Below are 16154 nucleotides of genomic sequence, written 5' to 3' on the forward strand. Positions count from 1 at the left end.
ATGATCAGGTTATCTAGATTAGTTGCTGATTATGTACTGTTTCCTTCATGAATTAAGTACTCTTAAAAAAATTGTTTTACAACAGTGGACATGACAACAGTTGGGTTGACATTTTGGCCGATTCTGTTTACCAACTACAGAAGTCCACTTACAAACCAATTTTGTTAGAATGGAATTTAGTATTCCCCAAGAAAGTTCTGTGTTTGATTTTGACACCTCTACTTTTATTACTTTTTGGGCCAATGAGGCGCTCTGCTTGACATGTATGGGCAGTCTATTCCAGAGTATGGGGAGTCTCTGGGTCAGGAACCTATCCCTCCAGCATGTTTTTTTCATTGTGATGACAAGGTTTAGAGCCCTGGAGCATGTGGCTCTGAGGGATTGGGATTTCTTTAAGTGGAGCATGTACAATAGCTCAGGGTTTGACATGGCCTTGTATATTAGGCAGAGATCGCCTTTGAGTAGACGATATGAAACAGAGTATAGCTGGAGTTTTTTTAGACAGTCAGCATATGGCCTGTGATTTTTTTAGTGAGGTATCTCAAAATAAAAGTTTTTGTTTGATGTTTATGCAAGTTTTATAATATTTATTGTTTGCACTCTTTTTCTCCTCTTACCATCATAAGGACACAGTCAACCATAGCTCTCTCAAAAGAATCAATTTTACCCATTATCTAGCTCCATGATGCTTCTGCCTCACTGGGTTCTTCTGAAAGCCATAATTGCATAACACTCCTGCTTCCATTAATGCAACTTTTCTTTCCTCATGCTTCATTCAAGAATTACCCTACAACTCAACACAAAATTTCCTGGAATGAAAACAGTAGGGGAAGTTCTCCTACTCAGTATGAATACCAACATGGGTCTCCCCTGAGAAGTGGCCATATAACAAAGTGCAAAGAAAAACTAAAATAAATAATCACAGTTCTATATTTTTCTTTGTGACTGCTTAATGTGTTATTCGGCACTGCATAGGATTTCAATGTTTTACTGCTTTATTTCAATGTTTTACTTTTTATAACTCATGACATGTTAAGTGTTGTTACTTGTATTTATGTCACTGTGGTCCTTGCCATGACTAAGAAGTGTCATTCAACTAGTTCATTTACAAGGTTAACAAATGTAAATAAATACATAAATAGTAAATGCAAGTTCAATGAAAAGGCATATTGCCTCATGTATCGTGTAGTATGGGTGGCTAGGGTACAGGGTTATACACTTTCAGTAAATGTCCTTGGGGACTTATGCTGAGGACCGGGGCAAGCGGTACCCTTTGGCAAGGCACAATATCCAACTCTTTTAACCCACCCCCCAAAAAATATAATTGTATAAGCAGCTCATCCGTTTTAGCGGTACATCAGATGGAAGTCAGAGGTAGAGAAAGAGCTATCTCTTGGGACATGCATATAAATTCTGAAAGTCAAATTAGAAGGGTAGAGGCCTATTTCACATGGATAAGGAATTATACTACAGCAATGGTAATTCTACTTAAACATGCTGTTTTAGTGAGTTATACAACTACACTCACACATCTATCCCTTCAGACATCTATCCTGTACCTTCAGCATATTGTTTCTCCTATACACCTATTTTTTTGTTTTGTTTTTGAAAGATGCTAGCCACTTGAGGTATAGCAATCCTCAAGCTACTTAAATGTTTCTAATGTGTCTCCAACATATTCCTTTGTTTTGAGTTTACAAAGACTGATGTCTTTTAGATCTTTTCCTTTACATAGTCATGGCTTTTGATGCAGACTGTGCACAACTTGCTGCCCTCCTCTGACTTGCCTATAACTAGTTTAGGCCCTTACAATAATGAGGACTCCAGAACTGCTCACTGTTCTTCAGATACTTCAGATGAAGGCACCAAGTCTAGGGGAAACACATTTAGTAACAGACTATGAGTGAAATGAAGAATTAAATAATTGCCATATGTGTTTTCTGTAAAATATACAGAAAATGAAATATATAGCCACCCCTTAATCATTATTTCACCTAGATTTACTGTCTTTATCTTAAGAACTTTTTGCAGTTCTGGAGACCTCATTATTGTGAGAGCATAATTTGGCTAAAGAAGAATACATCTTTTTGTTTTTAATGATGTCGCCACTTCCTGGGCATTACAGCAGTCCTGTTTTTGCTGGTGTTGCACATTTCCTGCATATCTTGAGCTTATTTGAAAGGATAGCCACTACATCCAATTCTTGTCTTGCTTTTGCTATCCTTAATGCATGCATCCATAAGAAAGCAAACATTTTCCTCTTATCATTCTGCAATGTCTCAGAAACAATGAAATGAGCTGGCCCCAGTATGGTATCCACTTGTTACTACCCTTTCAGAATCAAATTACATTTCTTATCCCCCACCATGGCCTAGTATCTAGCCTATGTTTTTACATGCACTTTCATTCCTGGACAAACCATTGGCATTCCTACTTAGTTCACTAGCCTGTCGCATGGCACTGTGTTAGATGCCTTCTAAAGTCTAAGTAGGAAGTAACCAATGTTCCCTTCTGATTCAATATCCTGGGTATCCAGTCAAGGAACTTTTTTAGCTTTACCTGGCATAATAATTATGTTTTAGATATTCAGTCTCTGATTTCACAGCTTTCTTCTTAATGAATAATAATTCTCCAATGACAAACATCTTTCTTGTGACATTTTACAATTGTTCATGATTCCTATATGTAAGCAGTGAAAGAAGTTCATGAAACAAACACCCAAGACTATCACATTAAGCAATGCTCTAATGGGTCCTGTTGTGATCAACGTTAAATCTTTAACTATGACTTCATAATGATACCGCACAGGATGGAGATCTAGTGTTCCACATCTCAAGACCAAACAAAAAATCAAATGGAGAAATATCTGTCCAAGCAGCTTTGTGTCTAATTCTAAACAAATAGATCTACTGAATCTAACCCAAATGGACTTTACACTGTATGCATAATGACCACAAAAAGTAACTTGATACAGTTCTGTCCACCAGGAAATCTTAAACAAGGCTTTACCTCAGATACCACCCCTCCTGAAACCAATGGTTATGCAGCACAGTGAGTCATGGTAAGGAACACTCTGACATTCAAGCATTTTTTACATGGTAATCATCAAGTGACTGTTCTGAGACTGTTACTCTTTAGTTTTCATTTTTGTACATTTCAGTGGGCATCAACAGTCAGATCTGTCTGGCTTATGACTCAAAAGTAACAACATCTGAAAGGACTGGTGCCACTGACAAGCAAATTACTTAAAAAAACATAGCAATAGCTTGTAAGAGCAACAAATGCATACAGATTTCTAAGAAACATCCATATCCCTATGCAAAACTGATCAGACCTCATCTAGAGTACAGTATCTAACTCTTGCGGCCATTCCTTAAAATGAACATCTAAATTTGATGCAGAGAGAATTCAGAGTGATCAGTGAAATACAGTGTAAATTCCATAAAATTGATTTAAAGGAGTTTAATCTTTATTGTCAAGAGGACAAGCAAAATATGTTAAGAGGCTAAAGGAGATGGCAAGGCCCTCCTATACTCTTTTAAATGTGATGTGAGACTTCCAAAAGAAGTCAAGATCTGTGACTAGAGAGTAGAAGGAATTCTGTAAGATAAATACAGAGGTATATTCTCCTTGCAAGGGTTGTAAAGGTCTGAAATTCACTCCCAGCACAACACTTCAGAGCAGACAAGGAAAATGGCAGATCAAGTGGAGTAGACTGACTGAGACACCAAGACATTTAAATTACTGAAGTTACCATGGTAACATATCTAAATAGGCCATCAGCCGACTTTCCCACAGCAATTCCAAAACAAATTAGTGAGGGTCAAGAGAACATTTTGTCTGGCAGTTCATGAGTACATATTATTGGCAGATAAAGACAGACTTTTATCAGTACAGTGTTCCCAGCTTTAAGTCATGGGACTATATAGATTCCGTTATGTACTTTACATGGAATATGTGTAACAAAACGTAAGTTTTTAACAGGGAAGAAAGAAAGCTATATGAAAACAGTCCATATTTCTTTATTGAGTTTGATATGCAATATTCAAAATATTTAAATCATATAACCTTAAATGCATTTAAGGCCTATAATTATTATAAGTACAGTACAATTTTAAAATATCTAAACAATAATGAAGTGTTTCCTTTATACAAATAATAATAGTTTTAAAAAGTTAGATTCACAGTTAAGCACAGGCTGTTGCCTAGTACTGGTAATAACAAAATCAATTGAAAATTTGACAATTCAGAAAAAAAGATTACATTTTAACAACAACAAAAAAAATAGATTGCTTATCTGAAACTTATTCCATAATCATGACGAGATTTATCTATAAAATTATTCCATAACCACAATGAGATTAGAAATCATGATGACTATCGGACACTAAAAATAAACATAATTGACTACTCTATGTCATAGTCATATATGTCATGTGTGTGTGTGTGCTTGTTTTTACATAAAAAGGATTTCTTCCTCCTCATGTTCTTATAGAAAACATTCAGGCCTTCTGCACCATCATTATGTATCAATTGCCTGTTTCTTTCCTTGTGCTGGATACTGCCTGCAGCTGCTGAATGAGAAGTAACACAGTTACATTTATACAATAACTATGCTGGAGAAAAAAAACACAGAACAAGCATCTGCACACACCCAACAAAACACCCTCTACCAACCCCTCCCCCACACAACCCATTATATGCTGGTTTGTGCATACTGTAACTCTGAATATATTTCTTGTGTGGGATGCTTTCTGTAGTGTCCTGCACTTCAGGCAAATGTAAAATACGATCATGTTCTTAGGAATGTAGAAAGAAAATGTGCATAATTTGTTATTTGATAAATATATTCTTTGGGGAGATTCATTACAACTGATCCAGTAATACAGATGATAAAGTTTTGGCCTATTATGCTGGTCGTCAGGGCTGAGGAAGAGAAGAGATTAAGAACCAGACCAGAGGACTAGCCAAGGATTAAGTACTTTGAGAGCCAGCTCCCTTCTTCTGGGAAGTGATGCTTTGTTGCTCTGGCACAACTGCAGCACCTAAGTGAAGACTATGAAGACTACAAACACGTATATGGCCCAGACAGAGGTAAAGTAGGGGCTTTATTAGTCAGATCTGATGACAGCTGTGCTGAGTACTCATCAAAGAATGGTACCTGTACTACAGCACACCTATGCCATGCCACAGAGGACTATCTATTTAGTTAGTACATTTATTTAATTATATATTAAGCTTTTGACAAATGAACCCATCAATGTAGACCTTTTCAGCACAACCTGGGTGACCTGGGCAAAGTCATATGCAATATATGGACAATTCCGACAAACCAGTATGTCAGCATGTCTTCTGGAGGTAGAAGCAAAGTACAGTACCAAGATAAAACTTATATAAACACATGCAGATCATACAAAGTCCAGACAGACACAGTGACTTCAAGTCAAATTCAAACCCCATTCCCTGGAGCTAGGAGGCAATAAACTAACTGCTGTACCATTGTGTTGCTACTTAGGCAGGAAAGCCTTCACATGGGGCAGAAGGCAACCCAAGAAGCACAGTGCAGGTAAAAACTATTGTAGCTGGAAGGGGATTTGTGGTAGAGACAAGGGGCTTGATGTGCATGATTCTGAAGGATATCTAGCACAATCCAAGATAAGGAGTACATGACAGTAAAACTAAATGCCAAAAATATTTTACTTGAAAGTTTAATACGATATGGGGGTGGCTATACAATTTAGTTTCAATATGTAATAAAACATACATGGTATGTATTTGAATCCTCATTTAACTAATAGTCTGTTACTAAATGTGTTTTCCTTAGATTACCTGCCTTCAAGTTTCCAGTTTAATATATCATATCTATACCATTACTAATTTAACATATCCATATTTCTGCCTCTCTCTCTCTCTCTCTATATATATATATATATATATATATATATATATGTGCATGTGTGTATGATGGTTACTGTGTTAAAACAGGGAAATTAATTTTGAATGTTCTAATGACCACTGATAGGCTCTACAGCAGAATATTTTGTCACAAACATTAACAGAAGAGTAAACAGTTAAGAATACTGCAAAACTTCAGGTTATACATTAGTAAGAATTAATGGAAATAACCTGATCAAATAAAGAAGGCCATATGCTCTATTTCGACAAGTAAATGCATACTTCTTACAGCAACACATTTAATCAAACATTTTCTGGTAAAACACAAACTTAAATAATCTCAAAACTTTTCCAGTACATAGCTTAAAATGTAAAACTTATTATCTGATGTTTCTGGAAATGATAAGTATCACATAAAATAAGTAAAATCTAACAGTATTGGGGCTTAAGTTTCCAGACTCAAACAGAATGGTCAATACATAACAGAATATGAATTTCAATGAATGAGTACAGGAAAGGATTGTTGGCATCTGTCATCTCTCAGTCCCTTCCATAGTTATTAGATGTACTGGTTAACATTTTGTCTGCGGTGCATTCCCCCAGATGGTTCTTATACAGGCTAGCCCAGCACGAGCAAAAAGATACATCTGCTTTCAGTTAATTTTACAGCTGACATAATTTAATACAAGAAAACAGTATTAAAAAAAAAGACGGCGTACAGTTTATAAGGTCTATTGATTATACTAATATAATACAATAGACTGGAAAGCTCAGCGTTTCTTTCCACCATTTTCAATAGTTCCTTGCTTCCGTATACTGTCTGCCCATCTCAGATTCAGTACATAAGGAAAATAAATAGCTGTATGGATAACACATTTGGAACCTATCTACAATCCCATATTGCTTATTCTTAGCTGTTTTAAAGTGCAGCATATGAAGTAAAATATAGACAATTTACCATATACCATAAATACTTTCACACCATTGCAATGTCCAAAGTCTCACTTCCCACTGATTCAAAGGCAATTACTTGAAGAAGAAAGAACTTACTGTAAGCTGCTATTGTAAACAAAAACAAAAAAAATCACAATGCACAATATGTTTACACTTAGTAATCCCCTGGATAAAAATAAATGGTCAAACATCAATGTTTAAGCAAAAATGCTCTTTCTGTTCAATACAAGAAAAAAACAGGAAACATACTTTTTCCTATAATATGTGGCAGTCTTACTTAGAGCAGATTATGCCAAGGTGAGGCATGTTGGGGGTACAACAGATTATGCCAAGATGAGGGATACAGAGGGCACATCCTCTCACAAAAAAGTAGGTGTCATTGATTCCCTCACATACCATTTCCTCTGTAGAAAAGTACTCCAAGAAACCTGCTTATATCTGGCTTTGATGAACTCTTAAATCCATACTGCCTTCACTGATTTCCATATTGTGCAAACAGGCACAGGGCGCAATAAAAAATGCACAGTTGCACCAAACTCCAAAAAAAAAAAAAAAAACAAAAAAAAACTAAAGGCTAAGACCAAGGGAAAATGACTAACAATGAGTCAGAAACACCACTGGGCATTCACTGTAAGTAGCTTGCAATTTCAGTACAAGCTGTTTATAATGGCCTAATGTAAAGCCCACAAAACAGTGCAGTCAACAGTAAGCCATAAGTTAAGCAACCCTCTGGTTCAGAGTAGCACACCAAAGCTTCTGATGGCAAATTCCACTCTTGTGCAAATAACTGCATGAAAAAACAAGCTTTCTGTTGGTGCAGTTGTCATATACAGCTAGAGTACCAGAAAGCAGTTCATATTACAAAGGCAGTACAAAATAAAAATATGGTACACATACCAGTGCAAAGCTTGTCTTGCCACTACACCAATGTAATATGACTGCCATGCCAGTTTGCTGTGAGCAATGGCTCACTGCATACGAAAGTAACATTAAGCCACCTTAAGGATTAGGGCAGTGTGCTTAATCAGCTAATTAATTATTTGTGAAGGCCTCATTCAAAGCCCTCTTTCTTAATTACTTCCTACTGGCAAGAAGAGTAAATGAAGCTTCAGACCAAGCTGTCTAGCATTTGCATTATCTCCCACTCCTAATTTCTACTCATTCTGTGAATAACTTTCACTGTGGATTTAATGGCTAACTGATTTTGCTGTAATACTACATGCAGCAGAATTTATGTAGGCTGCACACATGCACATTCTACAGCAACTGGGAAGGACTACAAATACAGAATAAAAAAATCAAGGCAGGTGGTGTTCTTGATGGGGTACATACCATTTGGATATGTACTGTATGTAAAGATGTTTAATGACACACTGCATATTTTGAGTGATCCATGCCAAAGTAACTTCCTTTACACAGCCATAAAACATGGACACTGCAGTGAACTACAAATCTGACCATGATAATGCATTGCTTTGTTTTCACAAGATATTCCCTCACTATACCTGAAAACTCTCAGTGACCCCTTGTTAAACCTCTTTTCAACTAAGCGAAAAAGAAGAGTTAACTTTTATTTTTTTTTAATTCAGAGTCATAGCTATGTACTCAGATCACTAAGAGTCATTAAGCAAATGAATGGTTGATACATACATTTGGATTTGGGAGTTGGCATAATGGCTAAGACATTTACCCTACAAACACAAGGTACACAGTTTGATTCTCACCTTTAAGGGAAATGGGCTAGGCTTAAAATGGCTCACAAGGGCAATTTGCTTAGCATTCACCTATGAACCTATTATGCAGACTATTTGCCAGGATGAACCTCAGCTTTATCATGCACTTGAACAGGATAACATGGGAATCAGTAAAACAGTACTATAGTAAAATAAACCAGGAAAGCAAGAAAAGTACAGTTGTGTCTCGTTTACCATAATTGTAGATTTTCTACTAGAACAATTTTGCAGTACTGATCCTTGGTGCTTCCTGCTGCACAGAAGCCCACAACAAGCCAGATTTCCAGAGTCTTAGCATCATCCCAAGTTGATGGATGCTCAATGACCAACATCTAGACATCAGGGTATAAAAACGGCATCTGTCTGTGCCATCTTCAAGTCTGTCTAAGCAGAGAAAAGCAGTCTGATGCCAGAGGACAGCACAACCTCCCCAGCTGTCTGGTTTGTTTTGGTTGAGAATGCAAAATAGAAGGAAACGTAAGTATAGTTGGGATCAGCCAAAGGGATTATATATAGAAACAGTAACACAGATGGCCCCTACATAGCCGAGGGGTAGGAGAGTGGGAATATGTACTGCAACACTGATCTACTCTGACATCTACAATTACAGTATGTGTATGACAACTGAACTATGTTCTTCATAGCCAATGTTGCAGTATTAATCCTTGGGAAGATTCCCAAAGATACTCTGAGGGTGGATGAGATTACTGTAGGTTTAGGAAATAATATTTTGCAGGATGCCAGAGGCAAACCCTGTCCTGGCCCTTAAGACCTGTCCTAAGTTTTAGCATCTAATAAAGGTGTCAACAGAATTCCAAGTGGCTGCCTAGAGGATGGTTTGAGTGGGAACTCCTTTAAGAAAAGTAGTGGTAGTTGCCCCATGCCTGGTGGAATGGGTTCTAATGTGACCAGGTAGAGGCTTGTTATAAAACTGATGCAGTTTGCAGTCCCTTTAGAAATAGTTTGCTTTGAGACACGCTTGCTCTGTTTTCCCTCCATGAAGGATAGTCTTCCCTGTCCATACTTTTTGCTCTGTCCAGGTAGTACATGATTTGATTTGTCTGTGGACATCCAGTGAATGGAGGATTCTTTATGCTTTGTTCTGTGGATTTCAGAAGGAGACTGGCAGATGGATACCCTGGTTAAGGCTGAGTTCTGAAACCATCTTGAGAATGAATGTTGGGTTTGTTCTGTGGGTTACCCTGCCCCTGTGGAAGACAGTGAAGAGCTCTATACACATGAGGGCTTTCAGTTCACATACTCTTCTAGATAAGGTGGTGGCTATATGGATGGTAGTCTCTAGGTGAGCATCCTGGGAGGTGTAATAGCAGCTGACTCAGAGGGTGACAGGGTTCATTTTTCCAAAACATAATTTAGGTCTCATACTGGAATGGGGTCCCTTCTGAGAGGTCTCAGGTGACTCACCCCGTTTAAAAACAGTTTCATGTGAGGATGTAAGAGAAGAGTAGTGGAGTAATCTGCAAGCAAGCTAAGATAGCAGAAGCATGAACCTTTATGCTGTAATAAGAAAGACTCTCTTCAAACAGGTGCTATAGACAAAGCAGTACTGAACTGATGTCTGCCAGAGCTGGGATTGTGTGTAAGCAGTTATACCAGGTCGAAAATTCTTCTATTTGGCCAAGTATGACTCTTTATGATGTTAGCCTTTCTTGCCTCCTTTAGAATAAACAGCATCTTTTTGGGTTGGGCATCAAGGTGGGTGTCATGACCCAATCCTCCAGGCAGCTAGACTGACAGATGCCAGTTTGGGGTGGAAGACCGATCCCCTGATTTGGTTGATAAGGTCTACTTCCTTTGGCGGCATGCAAAGCCTCCTTTCACTGAGGGTGATGAGGAGGAGAGAGGGACAATATTATCTGAGTCAGAAGGGGGCTAAAAGCATCATGTTGAGTCTGTTGGGCCAGATCTTTTAAGTACTCTCAGAATCAAGGGTAACAGGGGTAAAGGCATACAGGAACCAATGGGTCTATGTGAAGGGGAAAGTATCTATTTTTTATGTTCCCTCCTGTGTTCTGGAGCAGAATCTCAGAAGTTGTTTGCTGTGGAGAGAGGCAAAAAGGTCAATAGAAGGGATTTCTCATACAGTGGTGAGATCCAGAAGACTTTCCATCTCAATATGCACTCATTTAGATCTAGTAGATCCCTGCTAAGGGAGTCTACTAGAAGATTGTGGTAGCATGGGATGTTTGATGCTATAAAGGTAATCTCCAAGTCTTGGGCTAACATCCAGATATTTCTGGTAAGGCTGCACAGAAGGTGCAACAAGGTCCCCCCTTGTTTGTTTATGTACTACATGACTGTGGTATTGTTTGGCCAGATTATCAGAGTCGCTGGGCTTAAATGCTGTCGGAAAGCTTTTATGGCTAAGATGACTGCTAGGATTTCCTTAAGCAATTGATGTGCAATTTCCTCTGTTGATGGAACTAAATACCCTGCACCCTCAGCTGGCCTAATTGGGCTCCCCCAAGCTACATCTGAGCTGTCTGTAGTGATGGTATTATCTTCCTGAGGCACTGTGAAAGGTGTCCCTAGGTTCTCCTGTACGATGTCCTTCCACCATTGAAGTTCCTTCTTGAGGCATGGGAGCAAAGTCAGAAGGGATTCTAGGGACTGAGTGTGCTGCTTCCAGGCATTTTTGAGAAACCATTGGAGTTTCCTCATGTGTAGCTTTGCTAAACCGACCATCAGGATACATGATGCCATTATACCCTAAGATTCTTAAGAAAATTCTGGCCAAAATAAGTTGTCTTGTGAGTAAGCTGCTCAAATAATCCATCAGAAAAACAATCTTGTCCTGAGGGAGAAACACTTTCTATTGGATTGAGTCTATCAGGACCCCCAGAAGCAGGACCCTTGCTTGGAGTGTCATTTGAGACTTTTGCATATTTAACTTGAGGCACACCTTTTGAAAGCAGTCTACTGAGGTATGAAGGGCATTGCAGGGTCTCTGAGGTGAATCTTTCTTGGATAAGCCAGTCATCTAGGTATGGATACATGTCTACCCCTGGTGTTCTGCAGTGCTATTAGGGGTGCCAGACATTTTGTAAAAACTTTTTGGACAGTAGAGAAATCAAATGGTAAAGCACAAAATTGGAAGCGTGAGCCTGAGGCTATGAATCTTAGGTATTTTCTGTGATTGATTGCAATAGGAACATGTAAGTAGGTGTCTTTTAGATCAATAGTGACCATGGGTGTGTCCTGAAAAATCATGGATAGCAGCTTTTACAATGTAAGCTTCCTAAATTTTGGCACATAAAGGAATTTGTTTAGCTTTGAAAACTCCAGGATAGGTCTCCAGTTTCCCTCTTTTCTTGGGACTGGGAAGATCCTTGAATAAAACCCTTTTCCCTCTTGACCTGCAGGTACTGGCTGCATGGACACCTGGTAAAGTAAATCTTTGATAAAGTTTTATTGTTCCTTTGGAGGTTTTGGTATTCTCAAAAAGGGGGGATTTCTGCAAGTACCTCACTCCTATGTTTAGGGATTTTACTTGAAACTTAGCACAGTTAGAGCCGTTAGAAATGTTATGCTAAGGGTGTAAGCAAAATGAGTGAAAATCTTTATGTGGGATTTGTTTCCCACAGAACAAACAGTTATTAACTTTTCTGAACATTAATTGGAAAAGAAATTCCCCCAAAGGGGTACATATCTGTCTGGAAGCAGAGGATCTCTGGAAATACAAGCCAGCCTACAGATGTACAAAACACATGTGAACTGCATCACACTGCATGGGCTAGAAAGAACAGAAGATGGTGACAATGGGCATCCTTTTTATACAGTGATGTCCAGACATCAGTCACTGAATGTCCATTATTTTGGGATGATGATAAGACTCTGGAAATCAGGCTGGTAACGAGCTTCTGCATGGCAGGAAGACTGAAGGATTAGAACTGCAACACTGACTATGAAGAACATCCAGTGTAACTAACTAAAGAGAAAAACTATAATCCATATTTAAGCCCCTATAGACATATAAAACCCAGGAAAACAAATGTGCAAAAGAAAAAAGTCTACTGTGTTGCAATCTAAACTAAATTCCTATAGCTGTTGCCATTAAGCAATCAGTAAATGACAATATGTGAGTTTCTGGGAAACAGGATCTGGGCAAAAGCTTGTCTCTGAATGCATGGTTTGTCTTTTACAGTCTCAGCTACTAGTGTCTTTCTCTTAAACTGGCTTTACTTTTTGTGACTTCTGTACGTCACTGCCGAGATAAGCAATCCCTGCATTTTGTTACTGGGAGCTTGCCCATGCCTCATGTGCCGCTACCATGAGGAGCAGACAAAAGACTTCATCACAAAGTCCCCAACACTTAGGTATTCTTCTGTGATTATACATTGAAAACAAGCATAGTTTTAAACTTTAAAAATAATTTTTTGCATTTTTTTGAAAAACATCACTGTTACATCTAAAAACTGTTTAGCAAGAGTTTAGAATTTATTTTTGTAACTAGAACCACCTACTTTCAGAGTAGCTTGGTAACTTAGTGACTGTCTTTAGGTACACAGTGTACATATGTGCATGTGCACGCGTGTGTGTGTGCATGTATACATACATACATATACACACATACATACATCCATACATATATTACCATTTGCACACAGAGCATATGGATATCTTCACTAACAAATTGGACAGAAACAAAAATCAGTAAAAAACTAAACTATTTTAAAAATAAAAAAAAATCTCTTTTCATAGAAATTTAAGTGTTTAAACATTTCCTCACCCTGTAATGAGACAAAGGACTGAGTTAAAAATGGAAGATAGTAATATGCATAAATAGTAATTTAATTCAGCTAAGATAACTTGTCTAAACAAGGTGGGTTCATACTTCACCCAATAAATTACGTAAGTTAAAACCAATTAAAGTGTGCGTGTCTTTTCTACAAAGCGTGGGAAGAAACTAGAAAGTGTTCCTGGTTTAGTGGTGCTGTCCTTGAAATAGATACATCATCAGTATTAAGACCTGAGATAACTGGAGAGTGGAGAACTACGTCTTGAACACAGAGTACATACATTAATAAAAATATTTCTGAAAAATGGAAATAGTAAATTTAGACACTACTTTGTAAGTAAACCTGTTTGGCTTCAAAATGTTCTACTGGTGCAAGTTTCAAAGACATCTCACATATTGCAAAAAGGAAAATGCTCTACAGTATCAAGAACATCTCTGAATTGGGGGCTTCTGGAACTGTAAATGAACATATCTGAACCATTCTGGAACTGTAAATGAACATATCTGAACCATTCTGGAACTGTAAATGAACATATCTGAACCATTCAGGGTAAGTAATCAGTGCTCGTAGTTATTCTGATAGTACAAGTCCTGGCTTCTTCATTCATCTTGTGAAAGTGCTGCATTTACTGCCTAACTGCGGTAAGCAGTGGAAGTAATGTTTCTAGTTCTTTTTCAGCCAAATAATCCTAGAAAAAAAGAAAAAAAATATTATCTTTTTTCCGTTTCTTCTTTGACAATGGTCTTACTTTAGCTAAGTGCATATGCAGAAATTTTTTTTCTGATTGTCCTGACTGTTGAAGTCTATTAAATAATTGTCTTTTTTTTTTTCTTTCTTTCTTTCTCAGAGAATAATGAACATGGATATACAACCTCATAAGCAAGAAAAAAACTATATAAGCATAGCACATATTACACTAATTAGCAGTAAACGTGTTTTTACTGTTACTCTCAATGCTTTGTTTGTGACTGTAGGCTAAATGCCCATTTTTGAATGTCAGTTGCATTCAGGACCATTACAAAAACAACCAGGCACTTTTCTAGCACACTCATCTGATGTTTCAAAATTGACAGATGTACTACACATAAAGGCGTTCTACAGAAACTGTTGGAATTTCTTTGTCTGATATATATTCAGCTCAGTGCAGCACATCATTTTGTTCAGATCTCAAATGCAATGACACTAATTCCTCTGAAGCATATCATGATGACAAATACAGACTAGATGGATATTTCCAATCTTGCAGACCCCAGTTCAACCATCATGTACTGAACAAGAACCTCTTGAAAGACACAGAGTCAAAACCTAACAATATTAAATCACATATTTCCACAATGAGCAAGAAAATCTGTGTGTTGATGCTGAAAGGAGATTGTTTAATGCTTACAAGTGGTCTCAATCTGCTTACATTAACAGCTGTCTTAAGCAAATGCTTACAAGTGGTCTCAATCTGCCTACATTAACAGCATGGGGAGTCTCTGTGACAGGAATCTATCCCTCCAGCATGTTCTATTTATTGTTGTGGCAAGGTTTAGCTCACTACAGCATGTGGCTCGCAGTGACTTGGATTTCTTTAGGTGGAGCATGTTCGTCAATTTTGAGTTGGACATGGCTTTGTAAGTCAGGCAGAGATCACCACTGAGTACACGATATGCCACTGAGTACAGCCGGAGTTTTTTCAGTCGGGCTGGATAGGACATATGTTGGAGGCCAGTAATCCTCTTGGTGAGGTACTTTTGTGGTCTCTCTAGCTGTTGGAAGTGTCTTATGAGGTACATCCCAAATGGGGCATTGTACTTTATGATGGGTCTGATGAGTGACGAGTAGAGGGGCACTATAACCTCTTTATTTCTAGATGCAAACCCTTTAGTAATTAGATGGGCCACACAGAAGGATTTCCTAACTACTTTGGCAATATGACTGTCAAAGAAGAGATTACTATCTACCTGGGTCCCCAGATCTCTTATTACATCTTCTGTATTAAGGGGGCTGCCACCTATGTGGTAATTCGTGGGTGTTTTGTTTTTCCCAAACATTTTTTGGCATTTAGCTTGAGGCCATGACTTTGACACCAGGTGTCCATCTCAGTAAGGCCCTTTTGGAGGATGTCCATGTCATCTGGAGAGTCAATTATGGCTCCCAGTTTGCAGTCATCGGCGAACTTGGTCAGCCATAGTCCTCCTGTGTTTGCCTGTACCTCTGAGAAGTATACGTTGAACATTATGGGTCCCAGGACTGAGCCCTACGGGACACCACCCGTGACTGGTTTAGTTTCGGATCTGGAGCCCGCTATTCTTACCGTGTGAGTTCTGTCTGTAAGCCAGTTGGTAACCCATCTTGTGACATAGGGGTATATGTTCAGGCTGGTGAGTTTTTCTGTAATACCCAAGTGGGGAATGGCATCGAAAGCACTGGCGAGGTCAAGGTAGGCTGCGTGAACAACCACCCCCATCCACGCCCCTGGTGACTGTCTCAAAGAAGTCAACCAGGTTTAGTAGGCATGATCTGCCCTTAACAAAGCTGAACTGGGTCAGGTCAAGTGTTTGGAGGTTCCCAATGTCCTTGTCAATGAATTCCATGATGATGATGATGCACTCCACAGCCTCACAGACCAGGCTTGTCAGGCCCATGGGGCAACAGTTACCAGGGTCAGCTATGGCCCCTCCCCTATGGAGTGGAATAACCGCTGCCATGCGCCATTCCATGGGCACGTAGCCTGTGGAGAGGCTGAGGCTGAGCAGCGCGTTTAGGTGGGGGGTTAGTTCGTTCCGTAGTTCGTGCAAGACGTTGCCTGGGACACCATCTGGCCCCA

General features: G+C 38.7%; 1 protein-coding gene across 1 annotated transcript in view; it reads right to left on the reverse strand.

Moving 5' to 3' along the window:
* Positions 1-4006: 4006 nt before the first annotated feature.
* Positions 4007-16154, reverse strand: part of RMDN2 (regulator of microtubule dynamics 2) — a 1837333-nt gene continuing 1825185 nt past the window's right edge. Inside the window, exon 11 of the mRNA XM_044057972.1 lies at positions 4007-14030. Coding sequence (XP_043913907.1) covers positions 13968-14030 — 63 coding nt within the window. The 3' untranslated portion in view covers positions 4007-13967. The remainder of the gene's footprint in view (positions 14031-16154) is intronic.

The sequence above is a fragment of the Protopterus annectens genome, chromosome 1.part2, assembly GCF_019279795.1.
Source record: "Protopterus annectens isolate FY-2018-M chromosome 1.part2, PAN1.0, whole genome shotgun sequence".
In the NCBI taxonomy this organism is placed as follows: Eukaryota; Metazoa; Chordata; order Ceratodontiformes; family Protopteridae; genus Protopterus; species Protopterus annectens.